This window comes from Malaya genurostris, chromosome 2, assembly GCF_030247185.1.
Source record: "Malaya genurostris strain Urasoe2022 chromosome 2, Malgen_1.1, whole genome shotgun sequence".
Lineage (NCBI taxonomy): Eukaryota > Metazoa > Arthropoda > Insecta > Diptera > Culicidae > Malaya > Malaya genurostris.
In genome coordinates this window covers 128151852-128175532 of record NC_080571.1, presented here as the reverse complement: position 1 = coordinate 128175532, position 23681 = coordinate 128151852, and the positions used below count along the sequence as shown (strand labels likewise).

At 35.8% G+C, this 23681-nt stretch overlaps 1 protein-coding gene across 1 annotated transcript in view; it reads right to left on the bottom strand.

Annotated features, from left to right (window-relative positions):
- Nucleotides 1-1345: 1345 nt before the first annotated feature.
- The window catches only part of LOC131427269 (arrestin domain-containing protein 4), a 60811-nt gene continuing 38475 nt past the window's right edge, over nucleotides 1346-23681 (bottom strand). Inside the window, exon 5 of the mRNA XM_058590292.1 lies at nucleotides 1346-2491. Coding sequence (XP_058446275.1) covers nucleotides 2294-2491 — 198 coding nt within the window. The 3' untranslated portion in view covers nucleotides 1346-2293. The remainder of the gene's footprint in view (nucleotides 2492-23681) is intronic.

Here is a 23681-nt window from a genome sequence, read left to right as displayed (position 1 = left end):
CATCGAAATTTAGTGTTATCTCAAAAAAAAAAATTTTTTCGAGATGACACTAAATCTCGACGTTTCATGCAATTCTAAGCCTTTTGGCATCAAAATTTTTTTTTCGATTTCGAAAATTTCATGGTGATTTTTCAAGATATATGAAAACTCCACTAAGTGGACTAAGAAGGCTTTTTTTAGATTAGCACCACTGTTCTCATACAAATAGGCAACGCAAATGTCTAGCACTAGTTTGGAAAAATGATGCTGACTGTGTGACATAAACACTGAAGCATGCTTTTGTGAACTACTCGAATCAATCTGAATCAATTGGTGTCAAAATTGGTATCCGAAATTATTTAATAAAAGTATGAAATATATTTTCATGAGACTATTAAGAAAAAAGAGAAAGGCATTATCACACCACTTGGTGGATTAAGAAGGGTTTTTAATTTTTATTATTTTTCAAAATTATGTTAGTAATATTGAAATACTAACATAATATGTAGTAAATTATGAGTATTACTACAGCATGTTCTCATGTCGTTATCTTCGGTTGATCCTTGACGGTGTTACCATCCGTTCAGGCACTTTTGGACATCGGGTGTATACTGACTCACAATCGAAATGTATCACAACCAATTTCTATCTCTTCTAATGGTCGATCGTTAGTCCTGAGCTGAAACGGTAGCCTTCATTACCGTTCTTGCATGCACTTACTTATACATTTCACTCACACATCATCTCACCCATCAGGTCACAAACGACACATCCTCACAAAATAAACTGGATGAACATCATTTCACAGTTATCAGTAGTTTACTCACATCTTCATTATATATTGTTTTACTCTACTTCACAATATTACATATCATTCCACAGTATTCTATGGTACACAAACTACCAATAAACATCAAAGATGAACTTGATGTACCGTTCAACTGTTTCGTTATCGTGAGAAATCTGACTTGGGTACGTTCATTTTATTTAATTTCCACTTCATACTGGTAATAAGGGCCGGTAGTATGAAAATGAAACATAGAAAAGAGCTCAGCTAAGCCCTACCAGCCTCTTCAACCCCGAATGTTGGAGCGTAATGCAATCAACATCTTATCCAAATTGTTTCATATCTCATTCGATAAACTCAATAATTAAACTAAAAGTTTTAACACATATTTATATTGAATTGTAACAATAATTAATCGTATTTGATTATGTTTGCAATACCGTCAAGTCCACCAACCATGGGAGGGACAATATCATTTGCAGACTTTATATATTGAAATATATATACAAATACTTTTCATTTTCTTCTATAGTTCCGAGCAAAATCAGGGAAAGAATAAATGTATGATGGAAATATATATAGAGTTTTACTTATTTATTGGGTTATTTTCATTATCAAATATATTCACGAATTTCACCTTAATTCGAACAAGTGTTTGGAGCACCTTTTCAGATTTCGTTGAATCACTTCATACATGTAGAGGCATACCTGGTTTTTCCAAAATTGATCAAGACTGTCTTTCGAAAGGGCTCCAACTTTGTTCTTTACCGATTGGATTTAAATGGAAGTAATGGGTAAACGACATAGCCTACGAAAATGTATTGTGTGGGTGAGTTTCTCTACATTTTCGAGTGATAATTGTGAACAAATAAAGCAAAGTTAAGTCTTACAATTACATTCCTTTTGTAGAATTTACCCTTTCTTTTTCAACAGACTTCGCAGTCGATTCATAGCGTACAGAATCATTGCATGGCTAGTACTATGATCCTATTGACACTAACAATCCTTCCAGGTCGGCACTCGAACATACGACAACTGGCTTGTAAGACCAGCGCCCTAAGCATTGAATCGCCAACCCGGGCACGATATTGAAAAATAAGAAACATTAAATTTTACACTGAAACAAATCGAGTTTAATAATTGAAATACGATGTACCAAAAATACCATTTTTAATTTGGATTAAATTTTGACTCCAGTTGGGCAATGCAAGGGAAACAAGTTTTCTACCCAAAACTGTTTTTGAAACTTTTGCAGTTGGCACTTTTTGAAAAACAAAATATAGTAACTTGTTTTCTGTGACAAAGTGACAACATTTGTTGGAATTGAAGCGAAATTCGTTACACTTTATTCATTTATGTTTACAGAACACTTACTTAAAATACTTTACGCGCATTAAACTGATTACATGTGCATATGGCACTAGTTTAAGTTAGTTTCGCCCGAAATATAAACTACAAAATGCATAACACTATGTACTAATCTATCACTTAAAAAATTGAAAATACTAAATCTCGTGCCGGTGAAATTTATTTAAGATCAGCTTTATCGTGCAACCAAGGTCTGAAAATTGGTAGTGTCGATGGGTAGTGCGTTTCCGGTTTGAAGACAGTTTCAGCCCATTCATTGGTGTCCTCTCCGTCACCAGTCTTAAATGGATATGTTCCAAGCGTAATTGGCAATTGTAGTTTAACTTGTTTTTCAAGTGATTTTGGCTCGATCAAAAACTGAAATTGAAAAAAAATCTTAATAAATAATCAACCAGATAATAACATATTATAATCAAACATAATCTTATGAACTACACGTTGACTCAAAAAGTTTTAAAATCATGATACCTAAGTAGGGTGGAAAAAAATTGGCTATGACAAGATTGCATTTAGATCTGATATATTTAAATGATACCTGAATATAAGTTTTTGCTTGAAGGGCAATGTGCATTATGATGATCGTTACATTGCCAGTTATGTTAACATGCAACTAGTTTGATGTGCTGTTCTACTTAGAATTTATTAGGTCTGTTAAGACAAATAAGATGAGATTGTTAGTTGACGAAAGAGTAAATCTTTCAACTCTAACTTTGTCCACCGATCATCGACTTCGGAATGGTTTTCAAGGAAAATAGAGCTTCATCATTGCTACTGCACAGTTCGAATGTTTTCAGTAACGCTGCTTCAGTCTGCTTACGCTTCAGATTCCCGATAATCCGCGTGGTTGCAAGGCAAACTGATTCGGTCCACCTAGTGATGTGATGATGCATTTCATATAAATGTATTTTGGAAATCTGAACATAACCATAAATGTATCTTTATGTAAAACCACTAAATAGGCATAATATTCCAAAGCAGTTCTTTCCTTTGTTGCTTGCTCAATCTTCTTAAGCAACAATTTATGCATTTTAGTTAATCATATCAATCTATGCATATTCTGACTCATTTCAGGAAGATCAAACAAGTGACATTGGGAAAACCTTCCTTCGAAAAATCTTCTTACCACCAGTGCTGGCTGAGATTGATATTAGGGCAGGACTATCATTTCTGATCAGTGTTGCACACTTGTCACCTAGTCAAATATCTCCGCTGAGTATGGGGAAATTTTCATTCCTTTCAATATCACTACAGTAATATTCTGTAAATACACACATGATTATGAATGATCATTCTCACGATTATCAGCCATGCAGCGATTTACACTAGCAGATGATGATATTCAGATGTCGGAAGTCCAGTACGCAATAGCAATATGTGATGCAAATACAGCGAAACAACAATACATTCTGAATATGGTTTATAGAGACAAAGAACTTTGTTTTAATTCTAGGGTTGATCTTTATTAACTTCATTAAACGCTATTTAGCATAACTTTGGTTTATAGAAGTAACAAGAGTGCAGAGTTTTGCACAGCACTTGAACCAGCCCTCTACTGAGAAGCCTGTTAGCTACGATAGCACTTGGTACAACACTCTTCCACCCACCATATTGAATATCAGCGTTTTCAGTGAAAATCTCTGCATGACTAATAATAGTGAGAATGTTTTTGAATGATTATCATTTCATTATCACGTGTGAGTATATGGATCATCACTTCTTGTCCACTACTGATACTTTTTAATGTGGAACACATTTTTGTTTTCTATATAACGGTGCAAACTGGAAACTCAAGAAAAATACACGTAGAAATGTGGTCAGGTTTTGAACAATTACAGATCAGTCAATTTTGTGTCAATGATTAATATTATGTCACCATTTGATTGGAAATATTTCTACGTATTGATTTGATTGTTCATAGCCATGTATTTTTAATTTTATATCATTGAAATGTTGATTAATAGCTAGCAGTGCCCTATTTTGGCTGCAAAAAATCTCCGGCATACCGGATTTCCCTGCCATAGTCGACGGTTTTGAAGGAGTAAGCGATATATCAAAGGGAAAGCAGCGCTCTGATTGGTCAATCGAAGCAAAAACAAAGCTGTTGGAAGCACGCGAATCTACAAATAGAAGCGAAATTATAGCTAACGTTTCAGTCTTATGCGTAGCTTGCTAGAGGTAGGTTGTTGCTACACAGCAAGATAAAAAGTGCCATAAACGATTTGAAGCTTTTATTGGTATGCTCTGATCTTGTGTCATGCAAGATTGGATTAAATATCGATATCCGTATCGCAAGCATGTACAAACATTTAATTGTATACATTTGGGCTATTGATGTAATTTCGTTGGCTACAAAACAAATACAAATCACGATAGAGTCTATATTCTGGGTTCGCGTGTTCGGTGTTGACTCCTAATAAGGATCAATCTAAGCAGACTCTTGTGTACTTGCGGATTCAAAAGTTTGACGATTAATTGAAAATGTCAATCATTGGAAATTTTGGTTGCCTTGTTCCACATCAACGGCTCGAACAACCCCATGGGGCTGATCCTTGTAGTTTTTTGAGTTTCATTGAATTTTAGGATGATTACGACATTCTGTTCAGTTAAGTTTTCATAAAAAGACATTGACATAAATTAGTTTTAATAAGAAAAGGTTTGGTTGGAAAACTTTATTTCCTTAGTATTATTAAAAAAACACAATTACCCATATTGAGACAAAATTTGACGTTTTTTTGCAAATCATGATACAGAAAAAATCGCACACTACTCTATCTTGAGTTTATCTTTGGTAGCAGAGCTACCATGTTCACTGATTTTCCAAAGCATTTTACGCTCATCGATTTTACGTCACCGAGCACATTTACCCATGGTTTTGAATAATTCACAGAATTATAAAATATGTATATAACATTTTCTTACAGTTTACTAGAATTTTGCATTTGTCTTTATTGACCATTTCACAAATTGTGAAAAAAATTTTTAAAGAAATTTCAAATTGGCAATACTGTTGCACCGTATTGCCAATTTGAAATCTCAGTTACAAGTATGCGAAATGAAATTAGAACAATCACCAGATACGATCATCTTCTGTGATTTCTATGTTTCTGGTGATCACCGCTTGATCACCAAGACTTCATAATCACTTATCACCGTACATGATTCCACCCCTGATGCCCCAGAGGACAAATTTAATTTCACTTAAACAACACCATAATTGACATATTAGACGAAAATTGGAAACAACTCTACGATCTTCGAATTTTAATTTATTGGGTGGGTTGGAACTAACTTCCACCAAGCGACTATCTTAATAATTTTAGACTATTAACAAATCACGATTCAGGGTTTTAGATACAAGGAATAATATTGTTAACAGAATATTTCCGCTGATTTGTAAAACAAGTCTAGTTTAAATGTTTATTATTTTGGATAGCGCCGGATTGCAGAATCGGGGTGAAGAACTCTTATGGCCTCGTTGAGAGCTGCATTCCAAAATATTCGATTTTGGTAAGAAGAGCTGTTTGTCATATCCAACTGTTATCGATTCTGGATCGAAAATAATATGCATAGGTAATAGGTAATCAGTTGAAAATGTTAGTTCCTTTCGGCAACTGTCAAGCCTCTACAGAAATATAGCACATCAAGATACTACAATTACCTGAAAATACGGAATTTTAAAGTTTCTAGATGAGCGGGCCACTAAAAACAACTAATTTGCCTAATTGCGGCTCGTTGTCTGTGCCGACTCAGCAAGATGCGAATCCACGTCGCGCGGGCGAAACAATACGATGGTACGAACTCTGAGCCAAGCACTCAAACACTAATCGTTTAGTGACATCTAGTTCAATAATCGACTCAAAACTAGAGAACAACGATCATCGACGACTAGTGCTGGCTAGGTTGCAGTACTTCGCCCACCCAGGAAGTAATTATTTAACTACAATCCAAATAACCTACAATTAAAAAAGTGCGGCCTAGAGCCCCCACCCCAGGATGACTTTCCTATATTACTCCCCAGCAGTTCTACACCCTCGTTCATACAGAACGGAGATGAAATCGACACACACGTTCTACTGTTACGAGCTATCAACATCGCGAGGAACCCCGAAGACGACATCAGGACATGTGTACAAGAAACTATGATTAATAAAAAATCTAGGCTACGGATACCCAGTCGAGATCATCCCGCACCCGACTCACAACAAAGTCTAAATAGTAAACAACGACATCAATACAATTCCCATATCATCAGAAGAAATGCTAAAAGAATTAAAGAGCCAAAATGTAACAGAAGTACGAAGGAAAACCGAACTTGTCAACAACAAACCTACTAATACCCCCGTCATTTAACAGAACCAAGTTACAAAAAAATTATAGGGTTGTATGCAAGACACGACCGAGCACAATTACATTAAAAATTAAACAATTCAGAGATTGTTATAACAAAAACAAAAATAAAGATGATGGTGGATGTACTACACTAAAATTAGCACCTTAATCTAGTGTAAGTGCTTAGATTGTTTGCGAATGATTGATTAATGTACTCTTTGAATGATTGACCAATCTATTCTTTCATAATATTTAGTTTTTTACGCTTCCCACATTTTTGTCTTGTAAAGATTTTAAAATATATCCTTCAACTGGAAGTAAATGATGATGATTTCAAAGCTAGATCAATTTTAGATACGTAAAACCGTAGATATAAACCTGGACAAAAAAAACGGTTTAATATTATGACGATAACTTTCGAGAAAGAGAATTTTCATCGAGAAATGTTGAATCTATAACCGTGAACCAGTAAACTTAGTAATAGTGTAGTTCGATTGATCCTTCGTTGAAAAGCGTTGATAATCTTTGGAAAGTGTCGGTAAATACTATGGTAACAATCCAAGGAAGAAAACACGTGAAACAGTCCGCACAAAATATGTTGTTCCTTCCATTTATTCTCACATTCGCATACTAAGAACTATTGAAGACGCAGCAAAGTTTCGCAATTTCGTTCACATTTAAACTTGATAATCACATGAATGAACATTGTCATAGTTACAAAGCGTGTAGCGATCAGAAGCTTGTTGTTTTGATGCACATAATAATTGAACTGAAACCTAACTGAGTTCATCGGTTCCTATTCAAATTTTTAATTGATCAGACCATGTCAGTTTCTAACCATTCAGTTAGATTACACGATTGTTGTTCGGTTCAATAATAGTACTTATGGACGAATACTAAAAGATAATTGTGTCTTTGCCATATTTAATGAAAAATAAGTATCTATGGTTATCTTCACATCACAACTTTGAATTGACACCGTCGACAAACGAATTTATTTTTAAGCGTACAATATCGAAGTAATGTTTTCGAATCGAGTTGAATGTGGCAAATTGATCAACAAATCACCGAGATACAAGCGAATTGGATGCCGGTTAACCAATCTATCGTCGAAAATTTTGAACTGACCTGTTAGTCCCCGGAACATCAATATCCATTGAAGAGTCCGATCGCACGTTTCGTGGTTTGATTAATATTTATGTAGAAATCTGTTATCAAATCTGAGAAATTCTATATGTTTAAAGTTCTATATTTATTGATAATTGATTGAAAATTGATTCTATAAGTCTATTTGAGGGTAATCATGTTTTACCACTTAAATCAAATCTGTATGTGAACTGGTAATTCCATTCGAGTATATAGGACAGTTTCAAATCATACGTTTGATGACAACACATTAATAATCATTTTGTTATCCATATTTGTAAGGTTTTACTACCTGCATTCGTTCAACCTCAAGGAAATAGAAAAACTCGTGCAAAAATTGCTAAATACATAGGATATGTCAAAAAAAACCACTATCACACTATCTCGTGGTGAACACATTGATTCGATTCTTCAATGGTTAAATGATATTTAATATACTCAAGTGAACACGGTGTGCAGCATACAGCAGAAAATTACACCGACACACAAAACAAAAGCGACAATCCAGCTAGCGAACGCAAATACTTTACAATCCAGTCATCACCTCACTGGACAACATTGTTCACAGGTAAGCACCTACTAAGCAAAAAAATATTATCCAGCATATATTTACAGATTCCTCTTTGTGCGAAACTTCATACTACACAGTGCGATGCGGTATTTGCTTATGCATTACGCAAAGCCTCCCTATGTCGAACGAAGCAGATCTGCTACTAAATAAAAATCAACGTACGAAACCGTCGTTCGTGCACGAAAAATCAAGAGGATGACATCATTGGCTGTGTTTGGTTCGTGAAAACATAGATCGATTCTAACCAATTTTTCAATGGTATGCTATTGAAATATATTGCCATACATGTTTAAGTTAAATGTTCTCGGATCGATTGGTGGTTATGTTATATAAATCCATCTAGAAATGACTGAGTTATTATCGTTCAAAATTATGACAGCAAAAGGTTACGCGGCTTTTTTTTAGCTTTTAATTGACACCCGGGCCCGTATAGTGAATAGTAAGGTATTTTTAATGCCAAAATACATAGGATTAATCAGAGTAATCAGAAGAAAATCTACCTGCACTGCAGTGAGGAGCACGGAACATTCCGTGAAAACCCCTACCGATTTGAATCTTGAAGAAAAGTGGATGAGATCTTGAAGAAAAGAGGATGAGATCCTCTTTGCAGTTTATGATCATTATACCCCATATTTTCGAAATCGGATACAGATGACCGGAATAGCCAAAGTTGGTTCGTTTGCCACCTACAAATTGGAACAGTTTTACACAACCTAGACTTCTCTATTTCGATTGAACCAATTAAACGAAATCTAACAAACGAAGCGAACCTACGTTTCTGTTACTTTTGCATGTGTAAGTCTAGCTAAACAGCATTAATCAGCAACATAAAACATGTAGTAGAATTATTATTATTATTATTAAAAATTTCACAGTAGCTTTTGAGACAATATAAATTTAAATTTAAACCAAGATTTGTGAAAATCGTTTCAAGCGTTACTGAGAAATCGAAGTGAGTTCTACTTTTGGAGTTTTTCTTCAGTATTGTCGAATAACATGCCCACAACAAACTAACAAGTTTTGCAAACTAGAAGAATTTATCAGACAGTTTTATGGGATTTATTCCTGTTTTTGACCATCGTTTGTGAAAAAATACTCATGAAATTGGTGATTTTTCACTTATCACACTTTAGTTCCGAGACCGGAGGTCGCATCCGGACAAAATGTTCTAGAAATTTTAGGAAACTATAAGACCTTTCATTTGAATATAAATTTGTAAAAAACGATTCAGCCTACTTCGAGAGAATTTAGTGACATTAATTTCACATTTTTGGTGCATATGACCTTGTAATTTCGAAGCCGGGAGTAAGATCCAAATGAAATTCAGGAACTTTTTATATGGGCCATAAGACGTTTCATTTGAATATAAGTTTGTGAAAATCGATTCAACCTGGTTTTGAAAAGTGAGTGACATTATTTTCACATATTTGGTGCATATCAACCTGTAATTCCGGAACTATAAGTCGGATCCAAATGAAATTCAGGAACTTTGTATGGGACCATAATACTTTTCATTTGATTTGATTCTAAGTTTGTGAAAATCGGTTCAGATATCTCCGAGAAAAATGAGTGACAATATTTGTCACACACATACATACACAGACAGCTGAATCGAATGGTATATGAGATTCGGCCCTCCGGACCTCGGTTTAAAAGTCGGTTTTTGCAGTGATTGTATAGCCTTTCTATGTGAGAAATATAAGAACTGTTAGGACATGATTATTTAAAACTGCGTTTGCATATAAATTTCAGCGAATTGAAGTTGTGACTACTTATTACTACTTATTATATACTCTAGTAGTGTTTTGATCGTACTTTCAAACTTTGTTGAAATTGTTTCCACATTTTTAAGATATTGATACTTCATTATGTGGTATTTTGCTATTGAACTATTAAAAAACTTTTTAGTTTGTAAACTAAAAATACTCAACCTTTGACAAAAATGTGTATATAGATTTACAATATAATTGTGGAACATTTGAAAATTCTCAAAATTCATTGAAGAAAGCTTCAATGGAAAAGCTTTTTTTTATTTATTTATACCCGACTTTAACCTAGTTGCGGTCGTTCGCCGGGCAAGATGAAAAAACTTGATTTTGGGGCTATAACTAGGGGAATGTGCCACTTGAGCCAATTAGTTCTGATTCCTGATGCATGTCTTCGACATGTTTTCTTGTTCGAACACTTTCCTAAAGACAAAAATTCTCTATCTCGTATTGTATCCAAAATAATTTTAACTCACTTGTAGGGGATTGATGGCAACTTTGATTATATTAAAAGAAGCGGACTATTCTAAACAGAAATCCTTCTAAAGACATGAAAGCACCTAAATCAACCCCTGAAGCACAAATAAAAAACGCGTGTTTCGACATACGACCATACCATCAGCATCCGGATCTTTACACAAACTGACACTTCAGTCTTCTTCGGCATAGCTTTTCTATCCGTTTACACCGTGCTGTGAATCTACCAGTTTAACCTCGAATCCCAATCAAAATCTTATACAATGTCATGGACGTCTGTCACGACGAGGTTAGAAATTTGAAGAATGTCGTGGAAATCCGTCGCGACGAGGTTAGAAATAAAACAATCCTTCAGCGTTGTTCAATCTAGCTGTAAGCTGTAAATTTATTCCTAATTATTTTGAATTTTGTTTAATTTCAAGAAACTTACATTTTGGGATTTATTTGAGGTGACCATGGAAGTGAGCCACATATGGCAACAAGGAAACCGCCTACCCTCCCACTCCACCATCCGTTACTTTCCTCTGCTCTTAGCATTGAATACATTTTTTCTACGCGTAGGGGCAAATATGTTGCATGGATTTGCTACTGCAATTTGTAAACTATCAACTACGAAGAAAGACTTGTGCAAAATTTTTGCGGAATATCATTATTTTCAGAATATTATTATTTTACACACATTTCAACATTCCAACTGGTTTTATAACTCAATGGCATAAGCAATCTATATGACACACAAATCACCTTTTTCGTCACCGATAAACTTATCCTTTGATCTAAAAATTGTATTAGAAAACCTTTGGCAAACTCCAATTTGTGATTTTGAAACTTTCCAAAAATTCGCAACATAAAGTTTGGCGGCGTGCTTTAGTGTTGGTAATACCAATAAATAAACAAGCAGTTCAAGTATTGCATTTTCTTTTCAAAATGCCTTGTCCATCTAAACAACAAAAAGCAGCGCTAATTCGCGAAAATCGAATGAAAAATAGATGGAAAACGCTGATAGAGTGTGTTTCGGATAGTTAGTACGTGCGGGACTCATCAGTTCAACCAATTGAAGGACTGCTAGAAGTACCGGTTCAAAACAATTGTAGGGAACTTTGAAACTCTACTTTGCAACCTATAATTTAGTGTCAATAAGTAAAGTTCTAAAATATTTACGCTAATATATGAATTTGTAGCTTCAAAATTTTCTGATAACTTTACTTTTACTTTTACCTTTTGCTTTATAGTGTATGTAAAATGTCAAGAAGCAAATATAGGCAAACAGTAAACTATCTCCTTTGGCACATTCATAATATTCTTTTGGTTGCATAATGATTGAAAATTAAAGAATGACTCAACATTTTTCTGATAGGTGATTTGAATAGTTTCAATGTTAACATTTTTTTCTTGTAGTTGTATTCGTTTATGTAGAAAAATATCATTACTTTATCCCTCTATACTCACAAATATTATTACGATATGATAAAGTATTGTTTCACCAATACTTTTACATTTATTTTCTCTGGCTTCTAACCATGGTCACCTTAACTAACAAATATAAGAGCACGAAATTATAAAATTTAATGAAACTGTAGCAATTAAATTTCAACGATTGTGTGGCCTCGTTTCATACTTGTGTCCTAAATGAGTCGTTGGTATTACTGGTTTTAACAGAAACGTTGTCATCAATCACTACCAGGGGGCGTTTGCTTCCCCATCAATTTCATCTGTTGTGTTGTTATATTTTTTACTTAATGTAATTTCGAGATTAACGAATTAATTACGCTAGCAGGATAATCTTGTTTTGAGTTGAATTTTTAAAGTTTATATTTTTAAATATTTAAAAAATGTAAAAATGTCCTAAAATAGTTTTCTCTTAAGAGCAAATTCAGCAGCTGCAAGATTCATATGGGCGATCTATAATAGAACTAAAACTTGAACAAACGTATTCCCAGCCAGCCGTTTTAGTATTATTTATTCGAACAGTTCTACTGTCAAATTTAAAACTAATATACACTGCCGTTTTATTTTTTTGTATTTTTGAAACACGAGTAAAACGCTGACGGTGCTGCCAGTTTTTCATGTTATAATTTCCAGATTCAAATTTTAAAACTGACATAAATTATGTATCTAGAACTGGAATACTCCTGAAGGTTTAATGAAAAATGAAAGCAGTTCGAGACTGCATTAATTTTCGGAAACCGCAAAGATTGGACTGGATCTCTACCTCTGGACCTCAGGATAATAAGTTGATTAGGTGAGTTGAAGGATCTTTAAATGATCCTTAAAGGACTCTTAAGGTCCGTATCTAAGTGCAGTGAAACAAGATAACTGGCGACGAGGATAAACGAATAGTGCTAATTACAGCGCCGTACGACGGTATATTTTTTCTCTTTTTTTCGACGGAAAAGCTAATTTGTGTGACGAGGTGACGATTTAAATGAAATTAATAGTGAAAGGAAGCCATTTCACGTGGTTTGGTCATGCGTGGTCGATTGAATTCATCTCCAACAATAGGTTTAGCGTGGTTTGGGTGCAAAAGTGCAGTGGCGCCATTTTGAAATTTTCGTTTTTGGTATTTGTGAGTGTTGAGTAAGTGGTATAGGGTAACCAGCAAATTGCGAACAATATGAAAAGCCTACAAAAATCTTTTGTTCATATGAAAACAATTTGGCCGTGCTTTGTTAAAGAAACAAAGGAAAGTATGAACAATAATTTGAAAAGCCTTTTCTAAAAAAACCTTTTTTCATATGAAATCAATTTTACTGTTCGAAGTCGTAGATTTGTTAAAACTACAAAGAATCATTTTTTTACAAAATATCGTTTATATATTTATTATTCCAATTGAAATTTTATTATATATCGGAGTAATTGAAGTTTTATTTCTTTATTTTTTAATCCGGTTTATCAACAAATGCGAGGGCGTATAAATTGAAGGATTCTGGTTGAAAAATTTTATAAAAAAGAAGGCAAAGGCGCTTGAATTCCGGTTGATTATTACGAGCAAAAGGAGGCAAAGGCTCTCGTGGATTTTTTTAAACAAAACTGATACTGATTAACACAAATAAGTAATACAGGACGCGTGGGGTTAGTTAACCTGTTTTGTCGTGAATACGACTTACTTTACTATGGGGCGCCTTTTCAAAATTAGCCATATGGAAGAATGGGCAGAGCTTAATCGTGAATATCTCGACTTGTAATAATGGCAGCAACATAATTCTTTCACTATTTCATCAAAAACATGATCCGAAATTTAGGATAATATTGTGAACAGTATGAAATCACCACAAACAACTCAAAAATGAGGTTTTCTCAAAATTTCAAAACAACGCGGAATCTTCAGTTGGGCAAGAAAAGAATCAATCTCCGATCTTCAGTTGGGCAAGAAAAGAATCAAAAAAGAAAAAGTTAAAACGTTCATCTAGTGCTGGACCCGCCGACGGCATTCCATCCGTGGTGATAAGATATTGTTCTAATGGTTTGTTGGTTCCACTATCCAACATTTTCAATTGCTCTTTGCGTTCTGGACTTTTTCCTGAAATATGGAATGTGTTGTGTGTGTTGTGTCCTATGTGTTGCCAATTAACAAAAGTATCCAAATGTAATGTGAACCTTTAAGACTAAATCTCCTCACACATCCCAGACCATGTAATATGAATATTTAAGACTAAATCTTCCACACACCCCAGACCACACGCACTTAACAAAAACCCTTAAAAGCACCCTTCCACGAAAACCTAGAAACCTACATAAAATAAAAACATTACCTACATGAAGCCAACTAAAATGTCAGCACTTGCACTTTTCAGTGACCCAGCGAAAAACGCCGTGGTCGTAAAATTCGACTACAGAAACAAGGAAGCATCAAGTTTCAAATTGTTATGTCATCGAAAACAGAACACAAAATAAAATAGCCTGGTCACGTCCCTCTTCTACACGTCCCTCATGTCCCACCGACGACCACAATCGATACCGGTCAGCACGACCTAGAATGACAGTAACTCAGCAATACACACACACACACACACACACACACACACACACACACACACACACACACACACACACACACACACACACACACACACACACACTAATTCAAACCGACACTCACGAGAATAATCCAACATGCTATCGCCCTCTCCTCTCCATATCACACCCGCTCACGCTCTTCAAGAAGCTCACTATTCAACTCCCAAACGACTTTACTTTCTCTCTTACCCACAAAATATACAATGGCCGACACGACACAACGAGTCCCATTGGTTAAACCCGATGTACATTGCGCGTTCTAACTCCTCCTTCCGGATCTACTCAGAGATCCTAACTGTTAGAAATAATTAGCTAGGCTAGGAGAGGATGGACTATATAAGTGAATGAATCTCTGATAATAAAGCAATTTTTGGTGAATAACCGACCAAATAGAGTGTTTAAAATGTTTACACAATTACCGTAGAATTGCTGCTTTGTGCGCTGTATCGAAGTTGTTTGGAATTATATTGATTCAAACCAAAGTTCAACTTCCACAAACCTACACTTTAATAAACTACACTTCTTTCATCACACGTTCTTTACAAGCACAACTAACACATGGATCAATAATTCCCGAGACTAAAGCAGAGATGGCGCTCGTAATAAACCAGTAACCACGTCTTTCTAGAGTACTAACCTTTGCTTGAAACGGGTCAAAATTTTAAGTCGATCCGACCAGAAACAGCTGAGTTATCGAGGTTGGAGTAAAGTCGTTTTGTAGTTTGTTTAAAAAATGGAAAAAACGAGTTTCGTGTTTTGATAAAACATTGTTTTAATGGGTAAAAACACCGTGCAAGCGAAACAATGGATTGAAAAATGTTATCCGGACTCTTGTCCATCAAAAGCAACGATTTGTCGGTGGTTCGCCGAATTTAAACGTGGTCGTACCGACACAAATGACGCGGAACGCTCGGGTAGACCTGTGGAAGCCGTTACTCCGAAAAATGTGAGTGAACTTAAAAAAATTATAAAGAAAGATCGTAAAGTGAAGCTCCGTGAGATTGCTGAGATGACACAGAAATCATATTGAAGTGTATTTTCTATCCTTCATGAAAAAATGAGCATTAAAAAGGTTTTTTTCCAAGTGGGTGCCGCGATTGCTTTCGATGGAACAAAAACAGCAACGAGTCGATTATTCAGAAAGCAGTTTATCAAAAAAAAAAAACGTTGGAACCATTGATCACCCTAAAAGGTGATTATGTTGATGAATAAAAAAAAAATTTGCAAAAAAAAAGTTGTTTCCATTGTATTCAAGTTCGATTATAATATTTCACAAACTGTTCTCAAATGCATATCGTCTGTTATGGACTTGGGTGTTCTTCTGGATTCCAAGTTAAATTTTAAGAAGCGCATAGAGTCCACTATCTCCAAAGCCTCGAAGCTATTAGGATTTATTTTCCGCGTTACTAAAGAATTCTCTGATGTACATTGCTTGAAGGCTCTGTATTGCGCTTTAGTTCGTTCAACTCTCGAATATGCTACTGTTATCTGGTCACCTTATTACCAACACGATATCCAACGCATTAAAGCGATTCAATGCAAATTTGTTCGATTCGCTATCCGACGTCTTCCATGGAGATATCCTTCTAACTTAGCGAGTTACCATGTCCGCTGCGAACTGATTGGTCTCGATTTATTATCTGTTCGTCGCGATGTTTGTAAGGCTAGTTTTGTGGCAGACCTACTTCAGTCGCGAATCGTGCAATCGTTTCTCATGTTATTGTCTGATTAGATTTATTTACTGTAGAAGCACTAGATTTAGGGAAATGTATAATTTGGATGACTGTAATCTGTTGATGCAAGTGGTCTTTTCCCTGCTCCAGAGTAAAATCCGACAACACGAGAAGGCGCTGTCTCAGTAAACAAAAGCTAAACAGGAGGCGATAAATAATTGAAACTGAAACTAAAAAGAATCAATCAGATCATCCTGATGTGGTCCACAATAAAATTCTTCTTACCGAGAAAGAAAAGCTTGCCGAGCAAGAATATGTTGAAGCAAAATAATTGTCGTCGCAGAAATCTGTTCAACTTCCTTCAAAACCACAAAATTGTAAGCAATTTTATATTCACTGTTACATTTTCCGTACATCAGAGAGTTTATATTAACTAAGGACATGAAAAATGAAATCGTTCTCATGAGGTTTCTCAAAGTGACGTGCTGTAAGCGGACTTATTCATTGAGTTTATATCACAAACTTTTGCAGATTTTTAGATTATAATCAAGTGGATTTTCGAGTTCTGCAGTAAGTATCACCTGCATAAAAATAATGGTGTAAACGCTTCGCTCGAATATCGCGCGTTTTAGTTTTCAACTTCGCAGATTTTTCGTAACAACCCTGCTAGTACTACGATCCTATTGAAATGAAGAATCCTAGGTTGGGGCTCGAACATGCGACAGCTGGCTTGTAAGACGCATTAAAACCGCACAAGTTGGCATACTAAAAAAAGCTCATAGCTTTGAAAGTACACATAAAAAACCTTTTTGCCTTTCTCACCAGGCCTTATGCACGCGCGCTCTTTATTTTGCGCTGAGACGAATTAATTCTCATTCTCATAAGACAACCACGCGCATGCGACGTACTTTTGCCGCTCTCAAGAGAACTCTGTGGCACATTTACGTACCGCACCAGAAACTGATGCACGCTTCGTTGTATAGTCTCATCGCATTCTGCCAAGAGCGAGGCTCAAGCGCTCTCGTCGCATGAGATAGCGCGGCGCGCTCGTTCCATGTGATCTACGAGCGGTTTGTACGATATTTTCATCCTCTTCATCTCTTCCTTTAGGATAGGACACAAGTCGCACGAACCGCTCTAGGCACGAAAAAATAATTATAACAGCAGCTTTTACTATGGCTCACATATCACACGCACGACACGCGACACACACATTATCGGTGCGCTCTCGCTGTCGCATTTGTGCACGCATGAGCATTCGGAAGGCCTATTTCTCACATAGAAAGGTTATGCAATCACTTGAAAAACCGACTAGTTAAAATTGGCCCGGAGGACCAAGTGTCATATACCGTTCGACTCAGTTCATCGACTCTCTCTCTCTCTCTCTCTGTGTGTGTGTGTATGTGTATGTATGTGTGTCAAATAATCTCACTTGGTTTCCTGGAGATGACTGAACCGATTTTGAGAAATTCAAATTAGATTCAAATGAAAGGTCTCGTGGTCCCATTGGGAATTCCTGAATTTCATCCGGATCCGACTTGCGGTTCCGGAAATAGTGGTCATATATACCAAAATGGATCTCACTCACTTTTCTCAGCGATGGTTTGACCGATTTCCACTAGATTCAAATGAAAAGTCCTCCGGCCTCATATGGGATTCCTGAATTTCATCCGGATCCGACTTCCAGTTCCGGAGTTATAGGGTAAAGTGTGTTCAATATTGTACACCGTCACTTAAACTGGCGGAACAAAAACCGTAAAAAATGTTATAAACTGGACTCCAAACAGTTATTCCCAATCTTAGGGTCAATTGAAAGGTCTTATGGTCCTACCAAAAATTACTGCAATCAATTTCGGATGCAATAAACATTTAAGTCGTAATTAAGAGTGCGTACTTGTAGTGTTTGTATGTCATGTTAGTTGGTGGCCGTACGAACCGACTTTGATTATACCGGTTCTCGGGTTCCGGTGCCGGAAGTGCATATAATAGTGAACCCAGTCACGTACCCAGAGGGGGGGCCCGAGAGGCCCAGGCCCCTCCCGAAATCAAAAACATATAATTATTTAGAATGTCTCAGATATGTGTTACAGAAATAACAAGACAGTAAACGTAATGAAATGTAATACAATATCGGTTCCAGTGAAAAAAGTTAAAGTGTATGTTAAAAACAGCCGTAAAAATCACACCGAGAATTAGGTACATAAGCAGTAACATTATTTTGTAATCTTTGGGCCCCTCCCGAAATGAAATCCTGGGTACGGGCCTGAGTGAACCCCGTTCGTTTTCTTAAGGATGACCTACGCAATCAAAGCACTGTTTTATTCTGTATGTTATACTAGTTAATGCACAAACAATCTCTTGGTTTCTTTCAAAATCGAAGAGAAAAATTTTGAATAGAATATCACAATATTATATGTACATGAGAAAGGCATCATTACACCACTAGGTGGATTAAAACAGGTTTTAATCCATCTAGTGGTGTAATGATGTCTTTCTCATATTACTCGTTGTGTGGTTCCAGACCACAACTAAACTAAATGGAAATGTACTGGTTGCTAATGATCGCGGACATGTGGTAATGTCACTTCAATCCGCGATCATTAGCAACCAGCACATTTCCATCATAGCAATCATTTGTGACCCTAATTAATTTATTGGACATAATTAAGGTAGGAACTTTTTCGTGTCAGTCAGATTGTGTTGGAAAGGACCAAACTAGGAACTTTGAAAACACACACTCGTATTTCCAAAAATATCACTAGTAGCTTTTGTCAGGATTTTTTTTTCAATCTAGAACAAAAACAAGAAACTTTCTTTGGGTATGAAGTAACATAACCCCTTGTATTTTGTAAACAGCTATGTCAAGTTAATAAGATTTCTTCTTTTTTTGCATCGTCGCACTAAATTATCAAACACACTTTACCCCATATATCTGGAACCGGGAGTCGGACCCGAATTAAAATAAACTGCAAGATTTTCTAATTTACATTTCATTTTCACCTGAAAAATATAGATTTAAATGTGGCAAGCCTGCACGCTATAAGAAATGCAAGCTTGCTCGCTATAGCCCTATAATTCCGGAACCGGAAGTCGGATCTGGATGAAATTGCACAGTATATTTTAAGACAATCAGAGCTTTAATTTGAATCATGATTCGTGTTAATAGTTTTAACCGTTGCTGAGAAATCGAAGTGAGTTCCGTTTTTAAATCGGTGCCTTCGGAAGCGGAAACCGAGGACTAGTTGTCCCAAAGTAGTTTATTTAACAAACAAAATCTGCCAACTAGATGAATTAAGGAGTAAGTTTTATAAGAATATGCACCTCGTTTCACCATCGCTTGTGAAAAAATGCTCATGAAATTGAAAATACAAAGAAAAATATTAACGATTTTTCAAAAGTGTTAGACCCTACCCGCACCTTAATGACGATGACCACTTTTCCTCCTTTGGTAATTGTACTAAATTGGGTAATCAATTGCGTTCCGCAGTTTTGTTGTCATTCAAAAATGGCGACCAGCGGATCGGTTGTTTACAAAACGCCTTTGTCGAATCTTTGTGAACTAATCACGCTTCGGGCTCGATTTGTTTGTAGATGGATGATCACGATCGCAGTTCACACATTTGACTCCGATGTCTTTTGGCAGGCTTTAGTTGTTATTGTGGGGCTCGAACAATTTCATGCAACTACTTTTGATGTGGTAATGTGTGTAAAATATTCTGTGTGTAAAATATTCTGCTTTCATCTGTTACAGGCATGCCCTCGGCATCTTGTAGCTTAAGCAGTGTGGCTTCAAACTTATATTACTAAATTATTAAAACTGTTACATGCAGTAATGCACTGCTTTGTAGTTGTTTAATCCAGAACATAACCGCCATTATTCTGAATAACGTCGTATCGATTTTACGATCGTATTTCATTTGTATTCCTAATAACGCTAGCAAAATCAAAGGTAGGTAGGATTCGATCGAACCACCTCAATACGTCGTTATCAGAACAAGGGCGAACGTGGGAAGGTAGGTGATAGGAATTAAAGCGAGAAAGTCGTAGTAGTTTTTCGTCTATCCACAGTAAGTGATACATGAGGAATATGAAACCATTTTCATTAAGGTACATACAGAATTTTGATGTTTATTATTTCATTTCGAATTTGCATATTTCAGTGGATCGTAATACTATGAGCTCCGTTCCTGGCCTTTTGAAGTGCCGAATCGCTAAATCTTTGATATTTAACACTGTTCGGTGCCTTTTTCTCGAATGCTCGAATATTGTTTGTATGTACACTTGTTTGGTACGAAGTTCGAACTGCAAACGGTGCACTAATTGCAGATTTGCACTAAACCGCTAATTTGCAGTTTTCCTCTATCTATAGAAAGGATATATGATAGCTGGGAAACCGACTTTTGACAGGAGCCACAGATTTGTATGTGTTCCTTTTCATATCTTTTTTCTACACGCTCATTTATCTCGGAGATGGTTTAACCGATCTCAACAAATTAGGTTCGTTTGAAAGCAACGATTGTACTGTGGATCAAGTTCGAAGATCAAGTGGCTGACATTTACGCTTCTGTAGACATGGCGTAGAAGTGTCAAATCTGCACTTTTCCTGTACGCTCAATTTCAGCTATCTCCGAGAAAAGTTAGTGCACATATTTTCATTATTTTGTACACATAACTCCGAAACCGGAAACCTCTCATTTGATATCTCCGAGAAAAGTGAGTGCAACAGAATATTACATACACACAGACATTTTGCGTATTCGACGAACTGATTCGAATGGTATTTGACACACGGCCCTCCGGGCCTCGATTCAAAATTCTGTTTCCACAGTTGTAGTATAACCATTCTTTATGAGAAAGGCAAAACAACACAATGATACTTACGACTTACTTTACTATGGGGCGCCTTTTCCAAATTTACCTTCTGAGAGAGTGATAAGTTTTTGATCGTGAATATCTCTTGTTGTGTCTAACGAATCAACATAATTTTTGCTACATGCAATCGGAAATGTGATCACAATTTCATGATAAAATTTTCAGTTGTTTGACATAATCTCAAATAATTCAAAATTAAACTTTTCTTAAATGTTTGGTATAAACAAGTATCAAAGAGGATAATTCATAAGGCGCGTTTGCCTTTCTCGTAGTTTGAAAGCTCATAGCTCAGTGATCTGTAGAAGGATTTATATAATCTAACTACCAATAGAATCGAAATTTCTCAACTTAAGCGTGTATAGAAAAAGCATTGAAGTAATTCAATAGTACAATATTGAAGAACCTGTCTCATTTGACCCATGTCAACACCAGCCAATCAGAATGCGTTCTGAGGAAGAGAACAAAATATCTGCTGCTGTACAACAAATCGTTCGAGAAAAATGTTCCGAACAGTGCTTAATATCGTAGTGAGTTCCACAATTTGGTCCTTCTGAAAGGCAGGAATGAATCTCGCACAGCATCCTGATCCTTTCTTTCAATGAAATGCAAATCCAAAATGAAATAATCGACAATAAAATTCTACATGCTGCTATTTTTATAGACGTTATGATCGCCCATTAGTGAAAAAACTACAAACAAAATCACGTAAAAAGAAACCTCTTAACAAAAATTGGATCAGTGTGGATGGTATCGCCACTGCGAGCAGATGTACTGTGTGTCGTTTGCAAAACTAGTTTCGCTTCCGACAAGAGCGATTACGTCACAGCTGCCAGTTGTTTGCATTGGCGAAAATACAACGAAAAGAGGAAAACGGTGGAGAGCATCACACAAAATCAGCCGTTCTAATGGCTCTAAAAGTTTTCTAAAGAACTTTTAGGATTTCTTGCTCGCAAATCGAAGGTAAAAATCCTCAGTTTAGTATAAATCTAGAACAGTTTGATTAGACTTGTGCACTTTTCGCTTTGTGAAATTCTCACAGTAATCGAGATCAAGTGAAGCCTTCTTTGTTTTTGCGAAAAATGTGAAAAGGGGGAATGCTTGCATAATTCATACAATTGATGAACTAACTGATATTCGGAAATGTTATGAAACATGTCAGTTGTTTTCGTATTCACGATATCCAGTTATGTCTCTGGCATTACGTTAAAAAGAAACGTTTAACAAATGTTCAAACATTATATCAAACACTGATAATTCGCACGTTCAAAATTTCAACACCAATTTTTGTTTTATTATTGTAAAAATCCATTACCAACATCTACAATCTCCTCTGCGAAACAAGAGGTGTTTGTGCTTTTCAAGTAATATTGTTCCACACCAAAGTCGATAAATTTTACCTTAGATAATCAAACCACACTTCCGATACATATGTGTATGTATTATCCGCTTTACGAGCACGAAAGCATGCACAAACAAATTCAAGTTGCTCGGATAGGATCACATTCATGTATAGCAATACCTTTATGAATTGCATGAATTTTACATATAAGAACAAACATGTATGACATTTTGTAAAGCGGCTTTCGATTAATTCACAGAACATGTCGACAAGTCTTTTTCATTGATTTTATGAAACTACAAGGATCAGCCCCATGGGATTGTTCGAGCACTTGATGTGGAACAAGGCAACCAAAATTTCTAATGATCTACAATCAAACAGTTCAATCAATCGTCACACTTTTGAATCCGCAATTGCACGAGAGTCTGCTTATGTCGTTTTCGTTTTTAAATTTCACTACACCGGCGTAGCGAAAGCTGCACTGAAACCGTTTATCAATTGCACTACACCAGTGCTATACTTATTCTGCACCGATACCACTGATGTACCACTCATCAAAAGTTCGGTGTAGCTCTGTGCAATGGAATCGTTTTTTTTAGTCATGGGTAACTGTTTATGTTTTCATCATTTTTATTCGTTTATTCATGCCATGGTGTAGCACTGCACCGGTGTAGTACAGTTTAAAAACGAAAACGACATTAGATTGATCTTGATTCGGAACCAACACCGAAAATTGTATGTTTTATAACCGACGAAATTACACCAATATCCCAAATGTATGCAATTATATCTTTTCACATACTTGCGATACGATTTTGATAGTTTCTCTTCGCCAAGCTTGTGTTCAAGTTTTGTATGCAAGCAGTTATTTTTATAGTGTTAAGTTTCTTTACCATTCTGCGATTTCGGTTGAAGCGATAAACTTTTTTCATCATCAATTGAGTTCATCTTATATAAATTAAAAATTAATCTTGAGCATTCATTTACCCTGGGAAGTCGTCAATATCTCAGGCGAAACGACATTACATGGAATTTCATCAGAGCTTGCATGACACAAGATCAGAGCATACCAATTAAAGCTTCAAATCGTTTTATGGCACTTTTTGTCTTGCTGTCTAGCAACAACCTACCTCTAACATGCTACGCGTAGGACTGAAACGTTAGCTTTTGTTTTTTTTGTGTGTATTACATCAACATTTTTCAGTACAAGTGTTTTGACCCTTTGGCCTTTCATCTTTGTTGTTCATACGATTCGTTATTAATATTAGGTGTTTTAGTTACTCTTGTTTTACATACTAATGTTTAATCATAATATTTATTTTAATTATTTATAAAATGTCTACCTACTTATAACTAT